At 39.4% G+C, this 25,370-nt stretch overlaps 1 protein-coding gene across 2 annotated transcripts in view; it reads left to right on the top strand.

The window, feature by feature from the left end:
* DRAXIN (dorsal inhibitory axon guidance protein) overlaps positions 1-25,370 on the top strand; it is a 902,970-nt gene that overhangs the window by 817,951 nt on the left and 59,649 nt on the right. For both annotated transcript variants that reach the window (XM_044075268.1, XM_044075275.1), the window contains exon 6: positions 19,362-19,451. In XM_044075268.1, coding sequence (XP_043931203.1) covers positions 19,362-19,451 — 90 coding nt within the window. The remainder of the gene's footprint in view (positions 1-19,361; positions 19,452-25,370) is intronic.

Raw genomic sequence — 25,370 nt, 5'->3', positions numbered from 1 at the left:
GCGTGATTCTGAGGAAGTAATTTATGCAGGTAGTGCTCTTGGATTGCCCCTGAAAAGGGGCCATTGAGTCCACTGAGCTTACATGAACAACAAATAGGTAAAACAAAAATAAAATACAGCAATCCAGTCCTCACAGCTACACATTGCTCCACTGCATTGTAACTACCATATACTGTGACCCTTGTACTGTATATATAAACTGTTTTAATTCATTTTTTTATAGTTCATATGTTGCACTATTTCAACACTCCTCTGTAAGACCCAGGTTGTAGCTGATATAGCTCCAATTTAGATGGATCATCTATTCTAGTTTGTGACATCCCCACTTTGCGCCAGTAATCCAGGAGCCTGAATCCTCATCTCTGACACTGGAGAGGGACAGTCACTTGGAATACCAATGGATACACTCAGTATTCCCAGATGCAGACCTCTCTGCATCAAGCACAATTTCCCTTAAGAGCACACAGGGAACACAGTCAGTCCGGGGTCTGGATTTCTCTATCTGTATGCCTCCAGATCCCCAATAAGACTCCCCACTGGCACAGCTGCAGAGTTGACACCTCAGCCAAGTGCCCAAGCCAAGTTCTCCACCACTCTCTCTATGAAACCAGTGCTTCGTGTCCCTGCTCCAAGCAGCTGACACACAGAGTACTTGAGATTTGATTTTCACACACACACACACATACACACTCCTGGGAAATGCTGGCACTGATTTATTAGCTATGCCCCCTTCTGCCCAGATTATAAGGTAATTACTCTGCCACCATTCACTCCAAAGCCAGCCACACTAAGGCTTTTGCAAGGGTTCCCAATTATACTGAGTGAAATTAATATTAATACAAATGGTAGTTTGACCAACAGCAAGGCTTTCAGGAGTGACCAGAGCTGTTACCACATATATGTAAGTACTCTCAGAGATTAAAATATTCTCTAAAACACCAGACACAATGCAAATTCAAATATATTTAATGTTGTGTCTTTCAGCTTTTCCAGGTTAGGGGTCGCCACAGCAGAACTCCGGTCTGCTAATGATTGGCAGTAGATAAATTCAAATATATTTAATAATAAATAGAAAAGAACATGAAAATACTAAATATCTATTTACAGTAAACACCAGAGTTTCAATCACAGGAAATATTACAATAACACAGATGAACAGATTCGCACAGTTACAGAAAAAACAGTACTTAAGTAATCTCACTATATTTTCCTAACTGAGTTAGAGAATTACTATCCCTGGCCACTTACTAGAGCAAGGCAAGGTGAAGTAGGTGAGGGATCCTTCTATGTCAGGTTCCAAGAAACAGACTGTTCTGAGACTTCTGTCTCACCTAATATTAAAACATTATTTCTGTACAGAAATGACATCACATACATCTGATCATCTGATGTCTGGTTCCCATGCAAACCCCCATTGCTAGAAGCTGCCAGGATTTAGCACTTACACGTCAATAATACACACACAAGAGCAATGTTCAGATCTGGTGCAGCATCTGGAAGTCATAAAACAATCACAAACTTCTACTCTGCCTGCAGAGACTAACAAACCATGCTTTCTACAGACATTGTGTCTCTGGCTTCATTTAAAACTGTGAGATAGCCCAGTAATTAAATTTTTTACTATTTTTCAAAGTTAGCTGGTGTTGAAATTAACCTCTTCTCTTCCAGTATCATCTGTTAACATATATTACATATTTATATTTAATTCAGTTACAATACGGTCAGGACCCGGTGTTGGTACATTTTTAACGCAGACAACTTTACAAATCCATTTTCAACACAAGCATCAGTACAAATCAGTTTGATATTCAAATTACATATAATTCTTTACTAAATTCCAGCTAACTGTGCTGGCATATGTTACACATCCACTGCCCTACTTCTCCTGGCATAGCTAGCAGCACCTCCTATCTTCACATCTCTCCCCCCTTTGAAGACTCAAGCTAGTTTTTCAAGTGACCCTTGCGAAACATTGCTTGAGAGGAATGGGCCTGTCTGGGAATACACTAACCCATGCCCTGTCTTGAGAGCACATCTGCATTGGCATTGCTGACCCCACTACTGTGCTGCACTGTCATGTCATATGCCTGCAACCCTAGGCTCCACCGTAGTAACTGGGCATTTTGCTGGCTGGCTCGATGTAGCCATAGCTCCCCCAGACTCCTCCTGCCACCTACTGCAAATACTTAGCACAAGGGCATCCCTATCATGATAAGGTTTCATCTTGCTAACATGGTCCAGTTTGTGCCCCTGCCTACTGCATAGCAGTTCTACCATGTAGTTAACATCACTGATCTTCTTTACCACTTTGAAGGGCCCCATCCAAGTTGCCTGCAGTGTAAGGTGTCTGACAAGAATGAGAACCATCACCTGCTGTCCCTCAGCAAAGAGGCCAGTCACAAATGGAGTACCTCAGGGATCAGTCTGTAGACCACTCCTTTTTGGCATTTAGCTCTCAGGCATCAAGGACAATGGACCTCCTGCATATCCACAAAACAAACAGCAACAGAATTACCCATTCTAATGACTTAAACATTGCCTGTGATACAAATAGGACCTGCTGGAGAGATAGGTATGTATACCAGAGACTACCCCATCTATGGAACAGGCTTCCCATCCATGTGAAGCAGAGGTCCTCCTTAACCGAATTCAACAAATTCAAGTGCAACTTGGACAATTGGATGGGAGACCAGAAATTCATCCCCAGTTTGGCACCTATGTCTCTAATGGACACAGGTAACCTGTAAATGGTTCATCTCCCAGGCCCATGCTTACACTTATCAAGGGTATCAGAACTTGTCAGATATTTGGGATGCATGGCTAGGCTTAAAAAGGCCCATGTGATCATTAACCTAGTAAACACCTATGACTCTGTATTCTTGGGTTTGTGCATTCCTGTCATACTGCTGTTGGGCTCCTGCCAGGTTTTCTTGGACCAAGCCCATGAGCTCCCTAAGTCTTGTCCTGAGGTTTAGGACATATGCCACAACAGACTCCTTGTGGGATTCACACTCACACTCTCATTCATCACAAATCAAATCTAAAGGCCACCTCATCCTATGCCCATACAGCAACTCAAAGGGTGAAAACCTTGTGGATTCCTGGGGTACCTTTCTGTAAACAAACAGCAGATAGGGCAAATATTTGTCACACTCTCTCTCTTAAACCGGTCTGCAAATGCCAATAGCATGGTCTTTAGTGTAAAGTTTAACCTCTCCACAAAACGATTAGTCTGGGGATGGTAGGGGTGGTTAGGTACTTCACCCCACAGCACTTCCCCAGACAAGCCAGAAGGTCTGACATGAAAGTAGCACACCTGTCAGTCAGTATTTCTCTCAGGAAACCTACCCTGTTGAAAATCTCTAACAAAGAATTTGCCACATTCTTTTCCAATAATCTACTAATTCTAAGACATATTTCTTCCCTGTGGAACTTGGAGTACTCAGAGCCTCCACAATATCCATAGCTACCCTCTGAAATGGCTCCTCAATCACAGCAAAGGCATCAAATGAGCTTTGACATTGTCTGCTACCTTGCCTACCTTTTGTCACTGCTCACAGGTCCTGCAGTACCCTGTTACATCCCTTGCAATCCCAGGCCAATAAATGTTCTGCATAATAAGTCTCTTTGTATGTTTTATGCCCATATGATGTGCAAAAGGTATTTCATGGGCTATGGATAGAAGTGCCAGATGGTAGGATCTAGGCACTACCAACTGCTGTATTACCTCACCCTCTTGCCCTCCCTCAGGGCTCCACTCTCTATACAGTAACCCTTTGTTCCAGTATACAGATTCCCCCTTTCCTTGAGAACCAGGTACCTCTGTAGCTACCAACCTCAATACTTGTAACGTGGTAAGGGGGCTGAAAGCTAAGCCTGTCTCAGCTCTACTTTTGTGACTCTTCACTGCTTCCCTTCCACAGGACTTCTGATATCCTCTGACAGTGATGCCTCACTGTCAGTCTGGGTACTACCTCTCGCCTCTCCCCTTGCTGTCACTCTGTCCTAGGGAACATCAGTACCTACCAGCAGCTGTGGCTCACCTTCAGGATCACTGCTACAGGGTAACAGTGAGCCACAGCTGCTGTGGCTGTGGCTCACCTTCAGGCTCACTGCTGCAGGGTAGCTCCCACCCTGAAATAGCTACCTCACCAGCCCTGGTTTCAGGTGTCATGTCTGTCTAGGTGTCCTGCAGGCTACTAGACCCACATGTATGTCTCCAAGCTTGACTGAGTGTAACTGCATGCATACAAGATTCTGCATTATCCAAATCATTCCCTATCAGAGCATCTGCAGGGATATCATCAAATGCACCTACTTGCTTGCTTCCTTTTCCACCCTCCCAGTCAAGGTGAACCCTGGCCAAAGGCATCTGGAATGCAGTCCCTCCTAAAGCTCTGACTGGAGTGGACTGGCCAAGCAACAACTGTTCCTCTTTAACCACTTCAGGCTTCACAATGGTTATGTCAGAGGCTATATCTCTCACAGCAGTGGCCTGTTTTCCATCCAGTAAGATAGGATATAACCTCTTGTGATAGTTTGGTGCCCTTATTGTCTCCAGACAACGTACCACTGGCATACTGTTCGCACTTCCTGGCTCCCCCCTTTTGTTCCTCACCTTGCCTCTATGGACATCTGTATGATACATGGCCCCACTAGTTACATTTACAACATTTAACCCTTGATCCTGGCCATGTACCTGAAATAGTGGCTTCTCCTGTTACTGGTAGACTCTGTTTGGGTGGTTTAAGCTCCCCACCATGGGTTCCTTATATACATGTATATCCCTTTCCCATGCAGTGATATCCTGCTTGATAAGTAGAAATCCCCATTTTTCCCCAGCTCATCTACAGAGTAACACTCTTGGTCTGCCAACCAGATTCTCATCTCTTCAGGCAAAATACTAAGGGCTTATTCCCATTCATCCACCTATGAAAATAAATGCTTAACTCAGCAATATAATCACATATACTTTCACCTGCCTTGGATCTATACTTAAAAAGCTTTTTTCTATAAGCTTCAGGCGTTAACTTAAAATATTCATATAAACATTTCTTTACTTTTTCATAGCTTAAACAATCAGTATCAAACAATTTAGAAACAGGAGTTACTGCTTTACCATGGAGTAAGAGGGTCAGGAATTGTACCCAGAGCTCTTGGTTAACATTATACTCTTTACATACTCTTTCAAATATATGAATATAACTATCAAAATTATTACCCTCTGTAAATTCTGGAAGAAATTTAGTGACCTTTATTGCTTCTGGGGTTCAATTATTCCTTTCCCCATTACCTCCATGACCCTGGCGAAGAGTCAGCAGCTACTTTTATGTTGACACTGCTTCTCATTTTCTTCAGCCTCCAAACACTGCAGTCTCTCTGCTGATTCTAATTCCAAACATTTGGCCTCCAGTTCAAGTCTCTTTAACTCCAGATGGGGTTTTAAGTCATCTGAGGAAAATGTGAACTGTCCTGTTTCTGATGGTTGCAAATTCACATCAGCAGACTGGTTATACTGCTGGTGTGTGCTGTGACTGAGGCTGAAATAATTTCCTCTTTAGTCAGGCTGGCATACACCAGCTCCTTGGCTTCACACATCTTGGCCCACTGGTTCTTTGTCAGCTTGTCATAATCATCTGCTGACATCTTTGCCTGATTTTCCTGACTAAACTAAAGTAACAAAAAAATATATAAATAAAACTTTTCTGAAATGAAACTCTGAATTTTTACATTGTAACTGCTGAGAGGACACACTTGTAGTGACAATGGCCTACAGGCTTCAGAAGTTCAATTAATATCCACACTACTGCTCACCAATAGAGGTGAGGTTAACATATTCTCTAAAAGACCAGCCACAATGAAAAGTTTAAATATATTTAATAATAAATAATAAAATAACATGAAAATAAGAAATATCTCTTTGCAGTAAACACCGGAGTTTCAGTCACAGGAAATATTAAAAATAACACAGCTGGAAAGATTCACACAGTTACAGAAAAACAATACTTAACTGTTCTCATCATATTTTCCTGACTGATCTAAATAATACTATTCCCTGGTCACTTACTAGAGCAAGGCAAAATGAAGTAGGTGAGATATCCTTCTATGTCAGGTTCCAAGAAACAGACTGCCATATGACTTTTGTCTCACCTAATATTAAAACATTATTTCTGTGCAGAATGACATCACATACATCTGGCTTTCTGACTTCTGGTTCACATGCAAATGCCCATTTCTAGAAACTGCCAGAATTTAGCACCTACATGTCAATAATGCACACACGAGCATTGCTCAGAACTGCTGCAGCTTCTGGAAGTCATAAAACAATTATAAACTTCTACTCCTCCTACAGAGACTAACAAACCATGCTTCTTACAGACATTGTGTCTGGCTTCATTCAAAACTGTGAGATAACATCATTATGGCCTAGGTCCAGTAATTTAATTTCTTATTATTTCTCAAATTTAGCTGGATCTGAGGTTAACCTCTTCTCTTCCAGTATAATCTCTTAACAAACATACATGTATTTATCTATGTATATATACATACATATATATATATATATATATATATATATATATATATATATATATATATATATAATTCAGTTACAGTACAGTCAGGACACACTGTTGGTACATTTTTAACACAAGGAACTTTACAATCCCATTTTCAACATAAGCATCTGTACAAATCAGTTTGATATTCAAATAACATATAATTCTTTAGTAAATTCCAGCTAGCTGTGCTGGCATATGTTACACATCCACTGCCATACTTCTCCTGGCATAGTTGGCAGTACCTCCTATCATCATATAGTTAACAAACTTAAATTCATAAATAAATAATGTTATGAACTTGTTTAACAAAGTTAAAGTATATATAAACTGATATGTGCTCAAAGCTGACAGTTAAAGTATGAACTACATAAAAGGAGGGTGAAACAGAGGTAATGATTTTACATTTTATAGTAAAAACGATAGAGAATCATGGGGGGGGGGCTGGCAGGAAGAGAAGCAACATCTATTTATGTATTATTTATTACCATTTGATTCCTGGAAAGTCTGACTGAGGCAATAGAGGCCCCTTTTCAGTGGTGGCGAAGGAGAAAAGCTCCAAACAATAAGATTGCATAATGAAAAATTAATAAGACTATATATACAAGAGGGGATAGAATACAATTCAATTATTGATGACTGAGAGGACTGGGAAGAAAAGCTCCACAGTAGTAATAGTACATAGTGAGAAAACATAAAAGAATTTGCACAATTCTAGTAGAAAGGGAAATAAAGTACAGTTCAATTGTTTACAGCTGAGATAGCTTTGATAATAATATATACATCTTTAGCTCAAATAGAATGTCAAACTCATCAATTATTTACATGTTGACAGTAATAGGAGTAGTGTAGACATGGGGTTGGGCATAACATGTGATGCCTACTGAATGTAATTGTAACACATCTGAATTAACTAGTCGGCATCTTTTAATTGGGTTGCACATATTAAAAAACACATTTCGCTGTAACAGAGTACTAGACAGTGTAGGGTTTGCTCAGTGGATTAATGGATAAATGAGAGTGATATTTTAGCATGCAAGTGATGTATCTACTCAGTTGAGTAATAGTTCTGAATGGAAACTTAAGTATAATAGGTGACTAGCAGATTACAGTAGAAATCTTTAACAATTCTGCATTTAGACATGGGGTGGAAAGCAATGGACAAAACTTGTGGTTGAGGAAATGAGTACTCATTTAAGTATGAAGTAACTCTTTATACTTATCAGTTTTGGGTTAGTATTATAACTTATGTTTTTTATTTATTTTTTTCAAATCTTTATTTTAGTTTAGTTTCATTAAACATATTGTGATATACAATAACAGAAGAAGTTTAACTGAAAATTATCTATATTCATAGACAGATAAAGCCATTAGTTATTCAAGTAACCGGCAAGTATGAAAAGAGAGAGAGAGAGAGAGAGAAAAAAAAAAAGAAAAAGAAACATTCATAGAAGAAACATAACAATGTTAACACTATTAATACAAAATATTGTTATTGGCACAGAGTCGAAATTCAGTAGTTAACTACAATATGGAATAGAATAAAGAATAAACACCACATATAAACGACTATTTACAAATAGTGCTACATCATTACATTAAGATTTTAATTACATTTATTAAAGTTTAGCATTTCTTATTTTTGTATCTTTGACACACATATAGGTAACCATCAGAGAACACAAGGGATTGAATCTCTTTGAGGAGGAATTGTTGATATTACTTATCTAGGACAATACTTACAAAAAAAAATTCTATGTTATTTTAGGAAACAAACTAGAGTAATACGCCAGAAGCTAAGGTATTTCAGGCATTTGTTAACATTGTTAGTAGTTAGTTTATGAGATAAAAAATATACTTGGATGCCATGTTCTTAAAGTTACCCCCATTCTAATTTAGAGCAATCTAACAAGTTCTGTGTAATCTAGAGCTTAATTAACATAAAAAGAGCAATCTGAATCATCCTCAGTTCAGTAGTGGGTATGTCAGTCAGTATGGCTTACATGTAGTATAGCAAATTCCCAGCAGAGAGTGTATTTGCCGTATCCCATTTTTGTAAGTTTAATCCTTAGGGAGTTCCATAGATTTTGTGCATATTTACAATACCATAAGATGTGTAAGAGGTCGGCTGTCACTGTGGGGCAAAAGGGACAGAAAGGTGAAGTGTTAGGGAAGAAACTGTTTAAATGTTCTGGGGTATAGTATGCATTATTATTAAACATTAATTGGGTATATAATAGTTTCTTAAAAGGGGCACATCTGTTTGTATTGTTGATCACTTGGTAGAGATGGACATCAGTCAGTTTGGGGTTTTTGTTTCTCCAATATTGTGCAAATATAATAGAAGATTGGTATTTAGTGGTAGAGTTTAGACATCTTTTTAATTTTTAGACATTTCAGGAGTGATGTAGCAATTTTATTTCTTCCTGTATCTTATTTGGGAAGCTCCCCAAAGTAGAGATTATCTCTGATTTGTTTCAAAATTATTGTATATTTGTTACTAAGTTTAAATTTTACTTTGATATCATTAAGGGAGTTATCCTTGAGTTGAAAGAAATCATCCCATACAGTTAATATTTTAATTTGAGAGAATCGGTCCAGGTTTATCATTTTATTACCCAGTTTTAAGTTTGGGTTTAAGTGAATGGACTGCATGAGAATGAGTGCGTTTGACAGACCTAGTGAAGAAAAAAGCTTTTGAAATGTGTTAATTTTGTATTTAATTAGGTTATGTAGTTTAATGTCTTTTAATACAGATTTGTTTATGAAGAGTAGTGATTTGGGGTTTATATTGTACATTTTCACATGTGCATGCCAGAGATCAACCCATTGGGGAGAGTGAGTTAATTCACTTGGATTATGATCTGCAATTAACATGACTCTGCTGGCACATATTATGCCATAATACAATCTGAAATCTGGTAACCCTAGTTTTTTTATTTTTTTGTAATTTGTTTTTATTTTACATTTCATTACTGGGTAGTGTCTGACTGGGCCAGAAGCCTATTTTCAGCTGAGGCTTGGGGAGAAAAGCTCCATAGTACAGTAATTGAATATAGAAGAGTAACATGAATGAGAATATACATATTGTTGCATGACATGTTAACAGACATGATAAGAATCAAAAATAATACAGCAAAAAAGTATAAACATATAAATGTACATTTTTATAAAGTCAGAATGTAGTCCCAACATGAGTTGTATGGTGGTATCATAGCTATAAGAAATATGTAAGGGAACTACATTGCTTTTATATAAAGTAAGAATGTACAGGTTGAAGAAAGACAAGATTCACATAGTTAAAAGTAGTGGGAGAAGGAAGCAAATATAGTAGTGAGAGAAAGACGCAAATACATTTGGTATTTACATTTTTACAAATTAAATATGTTGTCACAATATCAGTAATAACATATGTAGTATGAAAGCATCATGGCTGTAGAAGCTGGGTAGGGGAACTATAGATGGACATGGGAGGTTAGTGTAGGTAGGGAAGGAGATGGTGATACAGTTAGCCAGGAAATGTGCAGAAACATAGCCAGTGATTGGTAAGGTGTTCCTTTAGGAGTAGCCTGAATTTGTGAGCATTTATGGTGTTTAGAATATGTTGGGGGATTGAGTTCCAGGTATTAGATACTTTGTTAGAAAACAGAGAATTACCAAAGGTGTTGTTGGATTTTGTGATTTTTAGAAGTTTATTGGAGAACCTTAAAGTTGTGCAGTTGGTGTTTGCCTTAACTAGGTCTTTGAGAACAGGACAGTTTTCTGGTTGGTAGATGATGGACTGGGCAACAATTAGTTTCTTCAGGGTTAATAGGTTAGGTAGTTCGATCCAGTTGAGTTCTTGTAGTGTAGTGCAGTAAAGTGGTGTAATCTGTGTTGTTGATTTATAGCAAATTTGGCAATTTTATTGTAGCAGGCCTCTAGTTTATTTATGTCTGATTTACGAAGGTTGGTAACAATATGAATAGAGTATAGGAGGATAGATAATAGGTATGTTCTGGCCTTGGAGAGGATGGGGCTGTTAGTAAGGTACGGTTTGTCTCTGTAAACTGAGCCAAGTTTAACATGAACCTTTTTGATGGTTAGTGCTGTGTTTATCAAAATTAAGAGTTGTCAGTTGTGACACGTAGAAATTTAGTTTGTGCCACAGGTTCAATCTTAATTTTGTTCGTAGAGTAGATTATGGGGGAGGTTGTTTTTTGGTTTGATGTTGGAGAAAACCATTAGTTTAGTTTTATTTGGGTTGAGTATTAGTTGGTGAGATAGTTTTCTATGTCTTGGAGAAATTTTTGGGTTTTTCCTTGGAGTTCAAAAAGGACTGGGGCTGAGCAGTCGAGGGAGAAATCAGAAGCATATTGTACAATGGATGCTAGTTGAATGGTGGTGCTGACATTATTAGTAAATATGATGAAAAGCAGAGGTCCAAGGATACAGCTTTGGGGTACACTGACAGAGACGGGTAGGAGAGGGGAGAGATTGTTATCCCACTTGACTAACTGCTATTTGTCAGATAGCTGTGAAACCAAGATAATGAAGGTTGGGTCATGTTATATCATGAAAGTTTGTTAAGTAGTTTTTGATGGGATACTGTGTCAAAAGCTTTCAGCATGTCAAGGAAAATGGACAAGAGGAGTTGGCCCTCATTTTTGAGAAGGTTTACAGTATTAGTAAAACTAATTAGTGTGGTAGTGGTGCTGTGCTTTGGTCTGAAACCATGTTGAGAATTGGATATGAGGTTATTATTAAGTAAATAGTCAATGAGTTGTTTATGAATGCATTTTTCCAGAATTTTGGCTAGAGGAGGGAGAATAGCAATAGGTCTGCAGTTTGAGAAGTCTGTAGAAGGGCTGCCTTTGTGTAATGGGATAATATGATATACTTTCCAGAGCTTAGGTACATACTGTTCAGAAATAGAGAGTTTGATTAGGATTGAGATAGGTTAAAAGATGATATCTGCAGCCAGTTTGAGAAATTCATTGAGGAGCAGGTCAGCTGTAAGAGATGAGAGTCTTAATTTATGCAGGGTTTTTTTATGGTACTAGTTTGTATGGGCTTGATAGGGAATGAGTTTTGGTTAGATCCGGGGCTGTTTGGGATTGTTAAGGGTGTGTTGGTATCATTGTTATGGAGTTGATGAAATGTATATTGAATTGAAATGCTATGCTATCTGTAGTTCTTCCAACATGGATGCCTTAAAAGAAGTTGTTTTAAGGTAGGTAGGTTACAACTCATTATCTGGGTCAGAATAAGCAGTTGTCAAAAATGGGGATACCTTCAAGAGGTTTCACTCTCTTGGGATGCTCTAATCTGTCATCCATTTTAGAAAGCATCTATAATCAGTAGTTCCTGTTCACCTAGATGCATTGGATGTCTTACATCTGTTTTTAAATTGGCTATTTTCATCCATAGGAGAGATAGAGCCTATTAGGGATGGGGATGTCAGTGACATCCATAGCTGTTATATTTTTAAATCATAAAAAGGAATGAATTATAGTAATAACCAATTGAATAGCCAGTTTATGAAAAATAAAGACAATCTTAAAAATAGCAAGCTAGGTCTCTTTCATAGATTCCAGCGTGGAATTCTTCACTGGCAAAATTGTCTCCACTTTCTTGCCAGTTTCAGGAACTGATCAAACTAATTTTGTACTCCTAAGAAGAAAAACATTATGGATACATAGGTCTACTTTATTTCATTGAAAGCTCATTTCACTGAATTTGAATTCACCCTGACCGAATAGCTGAAAACTCAAATTACTGAAAACTCATTTCACCGAATCTCATTTCACTGAAGTGAAGTACGGCACTGTGTAGAGTACTGTAAGGCAAGTAAAAGGTATATGCCCTTTTACTCACTGTAGTGCAATCCTGGAGTTAGTATATATAGTTGGGGGGCCTAGGGGGCACAGCCCCCCACATTGGGGGTGTGGGGGGGCATAGCCTCCCATCTAGTTTGGTTTTATATTATATTTCACCAAAAGCTTCAAAACAATACATTTTAAACCATAGACATGCATATTTACAACACCAATGGCTAACTCTTTCTAGAAGACAATATATACCCAAACTAATGTGGGGGCTGGGCCCCCACACCCCTCTAACTATATATACTAACTCCAGGGTCGCACTACAGTGGGGAAAAGGGCATATACTTTTTACTTTCCTTACAGTACTCTACACAGTGCCAGTACTTCACTTAAGTGAAATGTGATTCGGTGAAATGAGTTTTCAGTAATTTGAGCTTTCAGCGATTTTGTCAGGATGAATTGAAATTCAGTGAAATGAGCTTTCAATAAAACAAAGTAGACCCGGATGCATACACTTCGCATATGCTGATAACATCAAAGGCATTATATGCACTTAGTTGCAAGATACATATTTTAACTTTAATATGCAGATCTCTTACTAGCACTTGACAACAGTCTGAATTAATGTTATATTATTTTTCATTCAATAACTCATTCATTTATTCTGTGATCACCAGCTTCCTAAATTTAGGGTCATGGGGATCTACAGCCAATCCCTGTTCTCAATGGGCACAAAACATTTCAAGGGATTCAGAAAGGGCTACCACCAGTTGTGTTTTCCTGTTGATATTAGCCCATTCTGATTCAGAGACAGGCCTTCCATGGTGATTCTACATGATCTGTTGAATCACATAAGTGGGTTGTCTCCTTGGCAAAGCTACACTAATGAGAAATTTCGGTGGAGCAGCATATGTTAATTAGCCATGTGGTCTCCCCTAGAAATGCCTGAGGTAATCCATTTATGCAGCAATCTCTGAGCTACATAAGTTAGCACCAGCCAGCTGAATTAATTAACTCATGCAAACATTCATATTCGCACATTTCTTCCAGTGGGTGGCATCATATTAGAGGTAAATGCTGGGGAGTTTAGTATAGGGGTAGTGGTGGGAGTGTATGGGTATGTGTGTATGAGTATGATTGCATGTGTGAGTGTATGTAGAGGGATGACAGGTCTCAGGTTTGTGTGTGTGTGTGTGTGTGTGTGTGTGTGTGTGTGTGTGTGTGTGTGTGTGTGTGTGTGTGTGTGTGTGTGTGTGCGTGTGCGCGCGTGCATGTGTTTGAGTGAGGCTGTGTGCCTACCTGGGTGGTTACAGTAGGGGAGTAAGTTAGGGGATAGTTAGAATAGGTGTTTAGGTGTGTATGGGTGAATGGATGAATGCATCTGTGGTGCAGTCTGGTGAGAAAGGGTGATATAAAGTGAGCATGTGTAGGGGGATGCCATACCTCTAAACTCCCTTAGACTAATAAGCAAATCCTGTAGTACTGGAGGGGCACTAGATACCAGGAACTCTCTTTAATATTACCTGTATTCACTAAAAAAAAACAACAGAGCAAAGTTTCAAACCCTGTACCCTTGGCACAGAAAGCAACTCACTACCAAATCAAATGTTTAGTCCTTTCCTTCAGTGGAGAACATAGCAGATGAACAGTTATGGCACCGTGATGTATTTTCTGAACAATAAGACACCTGTTCAGAAAGTACTTCATTATGCAACACCTGTCACTGTAAGTCAGCAGTTAGCACAAAGAAAAAAAGCTATGATTTATTAATGAGTTATTTTCTGTGCTAAGAGTATAGAGTTTAATTTTTTTATAGATTTGCAAGTGTGAGGCTGCCATACCTGTCAGTGGCCATGCTTCAGACTTCCAGACAAAGCCAGGAGGAATACTAGAAAACACCAAAGATTCTTTTTAAATAGTACTCTGACTCACTTTACAAGTTAATAGAATAAAAAAAATCTAACATCATGTTGCATTATCTGAACTATAAAAAGAATGAAACTCTAATGTATGGCATTGTTGATTGACTATAATCAGCCATGATTTAAGGGGTGCAGGGAAAAAAATAAGAAGAGTCATCAGGGAGGGATCATGCATGTGTGTGTGTGTGTGTGTGTGTGTGTGTGTGTGTGTGTGTGTGTGTGTGTGTGTGTGTGTGTGTGTGCGTGTGTAAGAGTGTGTGTGTGTGTGTGTCTGTGTGCGCGCACGCACGAGCGTGTGTGTCTTGTGTGTGTGTGTGTGTGTGTGTGTGTGTGTGTGTGTGCGCATGCCAGTGTGTGTGTGTGTGTGTGTGTCTGTGTGTGTGTGCGAGCACGCACGAGCGTGTGTGTGTCGTGTGTGTGTGTGTGTGTGTGTGTGTGTGTGTGTGCGTGTGCATGTGTGTGCACGCTCAAGTGTGTGTGTGTGTGTATGTGTGTGTGTGTGTGTGTGTGTCTGTGTGTGTGTCTGTGTGTGTGCGAGCACGCACGAGCCTGTGTGTGTGTGTGTGTGTGTGTGTGTGTGTGTGTGTGTGTGTGTGTGTGTGTGTGTGTGTGTGTGTGTGTAGCCATTGACCAAATCCCTTAATCTGTTCAAGAAAGTGTTGATTCAGTACTTCCCCTAGACTCTCCATGAAAAAAAAGAGCTGGCATCTGGACATTCTTGACCATTTTACTTTTCTTCCTAGGCTGATGCTTCTAGATTCTATGGTTGCTTCCTTAATTCTAGTCATTAGCAAAATAACTGGACATCTTGCCTTTGCACTTATTGCCAGTCCACAGTAGCCACTGCAATATAAAGGCAAATAATTTTGTCAAAGGAACTAAATCCATGAAGCTTATTAAACATTGCAACAGAAATGCACTCCTGAATACAGCCCTACCTTATGCACAACCTTTGCATTAAAGCAAAACTCATTGTATATTAAGCATACATCTCTTTCATGCAGTGGTCGTTCTGGCATTCTGCACACTGATGCTTACTATTAAAGAAATTATTTATTTTCTAAGTTTAACAGAAATTTTAGTACAATAATACTACATTTTAATATAGTTTCAGTGGTGATTATTAATTTTGAAATCAAAATTACTAGCTCCACTGTTCTCAACATTCATTTTTTTTATTTAATACAAACAAGATTTGAGACAGATCAAGACAGATAAACAACCACACTCCACTAAGAACCAATTGAATCAAAAATAAAACCACACCCTGGTTATCAACAGAAACTAAGCTAACCATGCTCCAAATAGACAAAACATGGAAGCAATACCAAAAAAACAAAAAACCTAACACCCTACTTGAACTCAAATAACTACGGAACTCCATGAAAAAACTAATAATTAGAGACCGAAAAGCATACTACATCAAACTTCAATATGAACACCCAACCAACCCAAAAAAATTCTGGGACACTTATCTCCTCTGTCCCACACTCTGGTACTAAAAAAATCCCTGTCCCAGCCCCAACCTCACAGACCTCGAAACTGCCAAACTGTTCAACTCCTTCTTTGTAAATTGTATAGCTAAACTATCCACCTCCTTCCCTACACCACCCCCCAACCCTAACTCACCAGCCCACCTCATCAGTCTGACCACAGTCCTCCTCTCATCACTTTCAGCTTAAAATCTATCCCCACATGCACAATAAAAAAACTACTCCTCCAATTAAAACCCTGCTGCAATGCACCTGACAACCTTCCATGAGCCTTCTTCAAAATAGCTGCTTACAGCATTGCCTTCTCCATCTCCACCCTTATAAATCGGTCTGTTCAAGAAGCCTATGTCCCTTCCATCTGGCAACAGGCTTTCATCATCCTTCTCCATAAAGGTGGCAAAAACACTGACACCATCGATTTCAGACTCACTGCAGTCTTTTCCCCACTTTCCAAAATCCTGGAAAAATGCATACATTCACAACTAATGTCATACCTAACTCACAACAATCTTCTCTCCCCACTCAACACGGCTTCTGCACTAGCCACAGTACCATGACTGCTCTCATGTCTTTTCTGGAGACTATTAACCAAGTACACAACTCTGGCAAACTCGTCTCTACCCTGTTCTGCAACCTGTCCAAATCTTTTGATACCATCTCTCACCCCTTACTCCTTTCCCAGCTCTCCCTTCTCAACCTCTCTCCCTCCACCTTAGCCTGGTTCTCTAGCTACCTCTCAGAACGACAACAAGCAGTACAATGGAAAACCTCAACCTCTCCCTTCATACCCACCCCACTAATGTGCCCCAAAGTTCTGTTCTAGGCCCATTACTCTTCAATATTTTTATCAATAACTATCACCACACCCTCCCAGACTCATCTCTAATCCAATATGCATATGATTCAGCTACTGTCTGCTCAGCATACTCCCCCTCCAACCTCCTCCAGAAAACTTAGCTTGCTTTCTCAACAACAGAGACCTGGATGAAAAACAACCACCTGCCCTTAAATGTAAGTAAAACCAAACTAATGATTTTTTCCCCTTCAAGAAACACCCCCATCGACAAAAACTCATTCTCCATACTCAGCTAGAACAACATCACTATTGAAATTGTATCTAACACTAAACTGCTAGGTGTCATCATTGATGAACATCTAAAATTTGACATTCACATTCATACCACCATAAAAAAAAAAAAAAAAAAAACCACCAAAAACTAGGACTCCTGTACAGACACAACCGCTACCTCACCTCCTACACCAGAAAAACCCTTGCCTCCTGCTACAATAAAATTAGCAAATTTGCTGCCAACTCAAAACACTCATCTCACCATTGCAACTGTCTCCATGCTCTGCAATGGCTCGAACTACCCAATTACCTAAACCTTCTCAAACTGACCACTGCCCACAAGCTCATATTCAAACCTTCCACCTGCCCCTCTCTAGCTACCACCCTAACCCCCTATATTCCCAACTGCTAAGATCTGAAAAACAAATCTCCTGCAAATCTACAAACCCTTGCGACCACCTGGCAACCTCCTGCTATCCTGCTCCTTATCTAAACTTTGGAACTCACTCCCTCCCTCCCTGCGCAATACTCCCAATGACACCACTTTCAAATCCCTCCTATTCTCACATCTTGCATTAAAATGGGCATGCCCATGCAACGCTCCTACATAAACCTCATGAGTACTCCTACTCCAACCACCTCCCTGCCATTTTCTCACACCACCTCTCTGCCTACTACCACATTCTGTTACATACACTGAACTATCTCCTGTTGCACCTTGGCTAACCTTGTTAAATCCTCTGAATTTGTCACTTCAAAACCTATAGTTTAACTATGTACATACATAAATTGTCCACCACTGCTCTATTTACTCCTTTTATCTATCACACGGTATTCTCAGCATGCTGTAATTGTTCACACAGCTTTGTATATATATATATATATATATATATATATATATATATATATATATATATATATATATATATATATATGGCTTGTATGTTTTGCAGTTTGTTACTGGAGCTGAGTATTCTCAGCATGCCATAATATATCTGTAACTTGTTTGTTTTGTAATTTGTTACTAGAGCTGCATATTTTGTAATTTGTTCCTGGAGATGAGCATTCTCAGCATGCCGTAATTGTTCACTCGGCTTTGTATGTATCTGTAACTTATATGTTTTTTAATTTGTTACTGAGCTTTTCTCCCTGGGCCTCCACTGGAAATGGGCTCTTCTTGGCCCACTGGACTTCCCCGGTCATCAAACTGAAATAAATAAATAAATAAATAAGATGATTATAAACAATATAGAGGATTATGACTGGGTCACCGATTGTAACTTGGTTATTATTTGTTGAAAATATAGGTGTCAAGAAATACACCTTGAGAGGTGAATGTTGGTATCCATGTCAAGAACACATAGTTTTAAGTTACTATCTGAAATCTCATCATAATTCTTTGTAGTATTTGGAGGTTTGTCTGCTCCATATCCTACTAGCTACAGAAACATTAAATTTAAAAAAATGGGAAGTGTTGTACTGGCTTTGAAAGATGGTGGTTATTCAGCTGGGAACCACCGTACATCTTTACGTATTCCCTGTGTAAAGGAAGCAGCTGGTTCCCATATATGTTTTAGTGAGTGTAATGAAAACAGCAGGCAAAAACAAAGTTGAAATGAATCTGTTTCTTGTTCTACTGCTCTTATTTCCATTCAGATATCAGATTAATAACACTGATTCAGCACTACTATAGCACCATATGAGATGTTAAGGGCATAGGGGTGCTTAACAATTGTTAACCACCCTTCTAGGTGTTGTTAAGGTTGTGTCTCGCACTATAGTAGCGCTGAATGAACCAGAATGTTATTTAACTGATATTCGAACATAATAATGGTGCTCTATGCACTACAATTGTATTATAAATCTTGGTATACATCTTGATGATGCCCTAATTCTAGGGAAACAAGGGCGAAGGTGTAACCTTTGCATTTCTGAAAGCCATATCTGATAAAGGTTATAAGGTTCACTGGAGGAAGGATAGGGAATTGATACAGAAAGTAAAACAAATGGCCATGGTCCTGAGTGAGGTAAATTAAAAAGAAAGCTGGTAGTTTGATAAAAAATATATAACCTAGAAGAAGAAGAAAAGTATAGAAAACATGATATGATCAGATAAGTTCCACTACAGGATAAGGAAGGGTATCAACCAGAAAAGAAGTGGTAAGAGATGGAGAAGGCAGAGTGACTGTCAGACAGAAAGCAGTAGGTTCAGAACACAGAACAGAAGATACAGTAGAGCAAGCCATAAGACTGCATCGCTCACTGCCAAACTTTTATAGAATGGCAAACAATAAAGGTTTTAGTGGAGGGTACATAAGTGGAACAAAAGAGTAAATTCCTGCATACTGACAAACAGTAACACTGGGTAGACCATTCATTGTAGACTCATTTTGTGTTCTTTGTTGTACACTTATAGGAGTGAGGAAAGCATTTACATGTTTTTGGAGTTGGGGATAGAGACATGCAAGGCTCTCTTCTACTGAATTCTGACAACACTTTCTGTGCAATTTCAGGTTCCTGCTGTGACCTGAGGCACCATATCTGCAAACCACACAACCGTGGCCTTAACAATAAATGTTTTGATGACTGCATGTGTGCGGAAGGTGAGTTATGAATACACGACATTGTAATCAGGAGAGAAGCTATATGTGTTAAGGTTCTGTTAAATGGTTTACTGCACTTAACTAGTGCTTTGACAAGTATATAAGTATTATTAATGTAATTAAACACCTTATTCTGCTGTGCACTGAAAGTGCAATGTTTACTGATAACTTACCTTTCCCTGTAACATGTTCACCTTTTTGTTTATATGTAACAGTGTACATCTATCAAATGTTTGTAATACAGCTTTATCCATTGCTCACTACTTTATCTACTGATCACTCACATACTGCTGCTGCTGGACAGTTACCATTTGTAATGCTTATCTTACCTCCAGCTGCGGTAATGTTGTCGCCTCATAGCAAGACGTTGTCCCGTTCGATTCTCAGCTAGAGCGTCTTCTGTGTGGAGGCATACGTGAATGGGGCATGCCTTCGTTGAAGGTTGTGCGTCAGGGCTGGTAACCCGGTACGTACAAATCCACTACCAATCATTAACGGACCGGAGTTCCATTGTGGCGACCCCTAACCGGGAAAAAGCCGAAAGACACAAACAAAAATCTTACCTCCCATGTATTCCCACAACCAATAGATTAGCTGACTGAGTTTTGACAGACTTTGAATGCAGCTCCCTCATGACTAATCTGCTTGTCTCTCTTTTTTTATTTATTTATTTTTTTTGGTTCCTGTATGTTGACCATCAGTGGCCATTGGTGCCACTCCTCATTATTGGAGGTTGGGAGTTACTAGATACTTTCAACCTGATCCAGTGTATGTCTAGTAATCAGACAGTAGATTTAGGCATCCAAATGCAGCATTACAGTTGTTAAGTATTTTGTGCTTTGTCCTACCCATGGCCCATCTTACACCTGATGTGCACTCGCATAAGGCAATTAAGGCCAATAACATCTGACAGTGCATTCCACAGTATTGTCAAGCCAGTACAGACACACGCACTCTTGTCACTGAGGACTGTCATCATCTGCCGTAAATGTGTCCGCATGTCTGTCTGTCTCTGTAGTACTCATTATTTTCTCCTTGCAAACTCATTTTTGCTGTTATGATGGACTTAAGTCAGAATTCTCATTGCAATCATTTAGGGTCTGGTGTTCAGATAGTGCAGAAATGTATAAGTCAAAACAATTTCACCAACATGAATTACCAGTCAGTATGTTTTTTAGTAGCTTCTCCCTATTGCCTGATAACAAAGTAGAGCTCTATGATATCATACTTTACAGCTACTGGAATAACTTCAAAAAAGAGAACTGCAACTATAGAAACATTGCTTGCAAATATATCTACCTAACAGGAACAAAAAAGCTGGCTGATACTACCTGCCTGATTCGTATGCATAAGGACCTAACACCTGCTCAGGGTACCCTTGGAGACTAGGGTAATGATGCTTAATAAGGTACCACCTATGACTCTGAAGCGGTACTGGGATATGTTAGTGCTGGTGTGAGGAATGACTGAGATGTAAGTGGGTTATGATTATAAAACACACTGACTGTCTGATCTGACCCCAGAAGGCAGACTGCTTCTGGCCCTCTGTGCTAATCATTGATTGTCCATAAAGAACACTATGTTTGAACTCAAGGTAGGTCACATGAGCACTTGTTACTATATCACCTTGGGCCAAAGGTTAATAATCAAGTTTGTAGTCATGCCATCAGACCTGAAGCCATATATTCTGGACACTTGAGTCAAGGGAGGTGCTGAGTTGTCATAAGATAACATGTAGGTGGTTATTTATGTCAAACATCAGGGGCACTGACTAGGCAGATGCAAGAAACCTAAAAAAGTTGTGAAGATATGTGGACAGTGCCTACCTGATATTTCCATGTAGGATATGTACAACTCTCACTTCCAGAAGAGTGTTAACCGTATACCAGAGGAAGTCAGAGACACAGAATCTGAATAGACAGTGTTGTACCTCAGTAGCTCTACTGTATACCAGAGGAAATCAGGTAGAGAGAATATGAATATATACTGTTTGACCTCAGCAGTTTGGGAAGTGGCATGAAGGCATGACTGCATTATATTGGGGCTTGTTACACTTTACATGACTTTGACATGACTTTATGTTTTGACTTTATGATGACCATTTAGTATTACCTCATTATAACTGCCACACACTCTTCTTCTTCTTCTTTCAGCTTTTCCTGGTTAGGGGTCGCCGCAACGGATAACCTGTTTCCATTTCTTCCTGTCCTCTGCATATTGCTCTGTCACACCAACCACCTGCATGTCCTCCCTCACCACGTCCATAAACCTTATCTTAGGCCTTCCTCTTTTCCTCTTACCTGGCAGCTCCATCCTTAGCATCCTTTTCCCAATATACTCTGCATCTCTCCTAAGTACATGTCCAAACCAACATAATCTCGCCTCTCTGACTTTGTCTCCAAACCATCTAAACTGGTATACTTATTCCTAATCCTGTCTACCCTCATCACACCTAGTGCAAATCTTAACATCTTTAACTCTGCCACATCCAGCTCGGACTCCTGCCTTTTTGTCAGTGCCACTGTCTCCAACCCATATAACATAGCTGGTCTCACTACCCTTTTGTAGACCTTCCCTTTCACTCTTACTGGTACTCATCTGTCACAAATCACTCCTGACACTCTTCTCCACCCACTCCACCCTGCCTGTACTCTCTTCTTCACCTCTCTTCCACACTCACCATTACTCTGAACTGTTGATCCCAAATATTTAAACTCATCCACCTTCGCCAACTCTACTCCCTGCATCCTCATCATTCCTCTACCCTCCCTCTCATTCACACACATATATTCCATTTAGTCCGACTGACCTTCATTTCTCTCCTCTCTAGAGCATATCTCCACCTCTCCAGGGTCTCCTCAACATGTTCCCTACTCTCACTACATATCAGAATGTCATCTGCAAACATCATAGTCCACGGGGACTCCTGCCTGATCTCGTCTGATAACCTGTCCATCACCAGTGCAAATAAGAAAGGGCTCAGAGCTGATCCTTGATGTAATCCCACCTCCACCTTAAACACATCTGTCACTCCCACTGCAGACCTCACTGCTGTCACATACCCTTGTACATATCCTGTACCACTCTTACATATTTCTCTGCCACTCCCGACTTCCTCATACAATACCACAACTCAACTGCCACACACTAATCAACATAATTGTTACTGATTAGTTTCCTTGTCTCGTACCCACTGCGATTGTCATTGATTTATTAATATCATGTACTATGATTGTTTCTAAGTTGTTCACATTCTGTACTATATTGCATGTGCCATTGTCACCTAGTATGTGGCTGAAAAGGGTCTTTGGACCAGTCTATTTACAGATTTTGCAAACAAAAACTAAATAAAAAATGGCAGTAACCTCAGGATCTGTTAGTAGGAATGTTGTGGAAGATGCACTCAAGTTAAAGAAAGAGGTCTTTCAAGCAGTGCTAGCTGTGGAGTCTGCAGACATGATAATTAGGTGCTGAGAGTCCAGGAAGCCAAACAGCTATGGCAATTGCCAAAGTGAAGACTCATATATGAAAGGTGTTTGATGAGGCCATAGAGAATGATCTTTACATGGTCTCAAAGAGGCTCTGGCAAATGATCTGGTGACACAAGGTGGAGGGATATGTTGCCCAGGCTATTTTCAGTAAGGATTGAATAATGTTGACTTGAAAGGGAATCCCTGAACCCAGTAGATATGGCTGTCCTTTAGGAGGCAGTGTTAAGAGCAACTGGTAGCACTGGAAGTGAATGAGATCCATCTGTAAATGTCACACGTACTGGATATTGTGAGGGTGTTATAAATAATGGGTCTTTTCAGTGTTATCTGGAAGATGAGACAGTACCTCTGGAGTGGTAAACTGAGGTAGTGTTCCCCATTTGAAAAGGTAGGTAAGACAGGGTGTTTCATTTATTTAGGAATCATACTTTTCAGCCTCCCTGGGAAAGCACATGACAAAATGTTGCAAAGAAGAAGTCATCCAATAGATGAGCCTGGTATTCAAACGGACAAGAGTGGATTCCATCCTGGCTGTGAAATGGTGAATCAACTCTTTTTTTTTTTTTTTTACATTTTATTAAAGAGGTTGTGGGAGTTTGCCAGTGCAGTCTACATTTTTGTGTCCCAGGAAGAAGCCTATGATACAGTATTTTGGAATACCTTGTAGGATGCGCTAGAATATTATGTGGTCCCATAGCCTCTGCTTCATGCTATTCATTCTATGTATTTGGGGAGTGAGAGTTGTATTGTCTTTCTTGCTGTTATGTTAAATAATCTTTAAAGTGGAAGAATGACTCCATGAAATGTGTATCTTGAGTTCATAGGTTCTTATTAGGCTATTGATTTGTGTGGATCTTAAGAAGCCTAACCTTACATTCTTATGGTAGTTTTCATCCTTTATAGTTTAAATATGAATAACAATGTTGGGACATCTACATGGTTCCCCTATCCATGAAGGGACAGGGATGGTAAACCAGGAGTGAATTGACAGTTATCATTCATTTGTCCAAATTACATCTGAATGGAGTAACAAAGTACTTTGCTTTATGTGAAATGGAAGATGGTTCCATAAAAGTGGTATTGTCTGTGATACAAACCTATCTATCAAACATATTTTGCAAAAGAGGTTGAGATCAATACTCTTGGACTTGCAAATAAGTAATACATCTAACAGAATACAGCCTGTTGAAGCTCTATATTCAAGGCAGAGATCGCCTTTCAGTAGGTTATATGGCACTGAGAAGAGGGAGAAGACCTTGAGATTGAATAAATAGTTTTTACCATTTAGGCCCGTGTTTTTTTTTTTTTTTTTTTTTTTTTATGAAAAAAGTGTTGTGGTTATTACAGTTATGACACGTGTTTGGATGGGTACATATTGAAAAGGACATTATACTCTATGATCAGCCTAATAAATGGTGTGTGCAGTGAAACAATTACATCCCTAGATCTGGACACAATGCCTTTAGATAAAAGCAGTGCAATGAAAAAGGATTTCCTTATAACAATTGATACAATTATACACGGTGATCAGAGGATAGTTCATTGGCAATATAGGTTCCCAGATTGCCAACTATAGCATCACTTTTCAGGGGTGTGCTTTAATGTGGTAGTTACAAGGGGAGTCATGCTTGCCAAAGGATACAACCATACACTTAATGGTGTTTAGATTTAATCAGTGGTTTGATATCAGCTTTTTGTCTGGGACAGGTCATCTTGGAGGTTCTTGGTGTCTTCCCATGAGTTTAAAATGGCACTCAGTTTGCAGTCATCTGCAAACTTGGTCATTCACAATTCCCTAACATTAGCTTTGACCTCCCAAAATTAAATGCTAAAGAGGAATGGGCCAAGAACTAAACCTGGGGTATAGTGCTAGTGAAAGGTCGTTTGATGGAGGTACAACCACACAGCCTAACTTCCTGGGTTTTGTTTGTGAGCCAATTTGTATTGCAGTGATCTACATAAGGATTGATATTTTGCTGGAAGAGTTTATCCATGATACATGAGCATAGGGTGGGATGGCTGAGCACCTCTGCAAGGTCTCGATATGTTTTGCACTGTTTTTCCCCTTATCCATTGTTCAGCAACATTTTCAAAGAATTCAACCAGGTTAAGAAGGGTGGACCTGCCCTTAATGAATCTGAACTGGGTTTGGTCAAAAGATTGCAGGCTACCTCTCATTATTTAATAATTCAGTCATAGTCCATGTATGTGTAAATGACCTGAGACGTACTTCCGTGGATGGAGCTTTCAGACTATGTAACTCAGGCTAGTATGAGCCTGGCACTTAACAGCATATTACCATCACCAAGGATGATGCCACAATATGAGATATACATGACTGATTTCAATAACTGGTTGTCTTTCTAATTCCATTCTAAAGGGATCCAGTATTTGTTAGTCAGCAGACCACATTGCTTTGCCAAGGATG

Source organism: Protopterus annectens, chromosome 1.part1 (assembly GCF_019279795.1).
Source record: "Protopterus annectens isolate FY-2018-M chromosome 1.part1, PAN1.0, whole genome shotgun sequence".
NCBI classification, from domain to species: domain Eukaryota; kingdom Metazoa; phylum Chordata; order Ceratodontiformes; family Protopteridae; genus Protopterus; species Protopterus annectens.
This window is presented reverse-complemented; position numbering and strand designations above follow the sequence as displayed.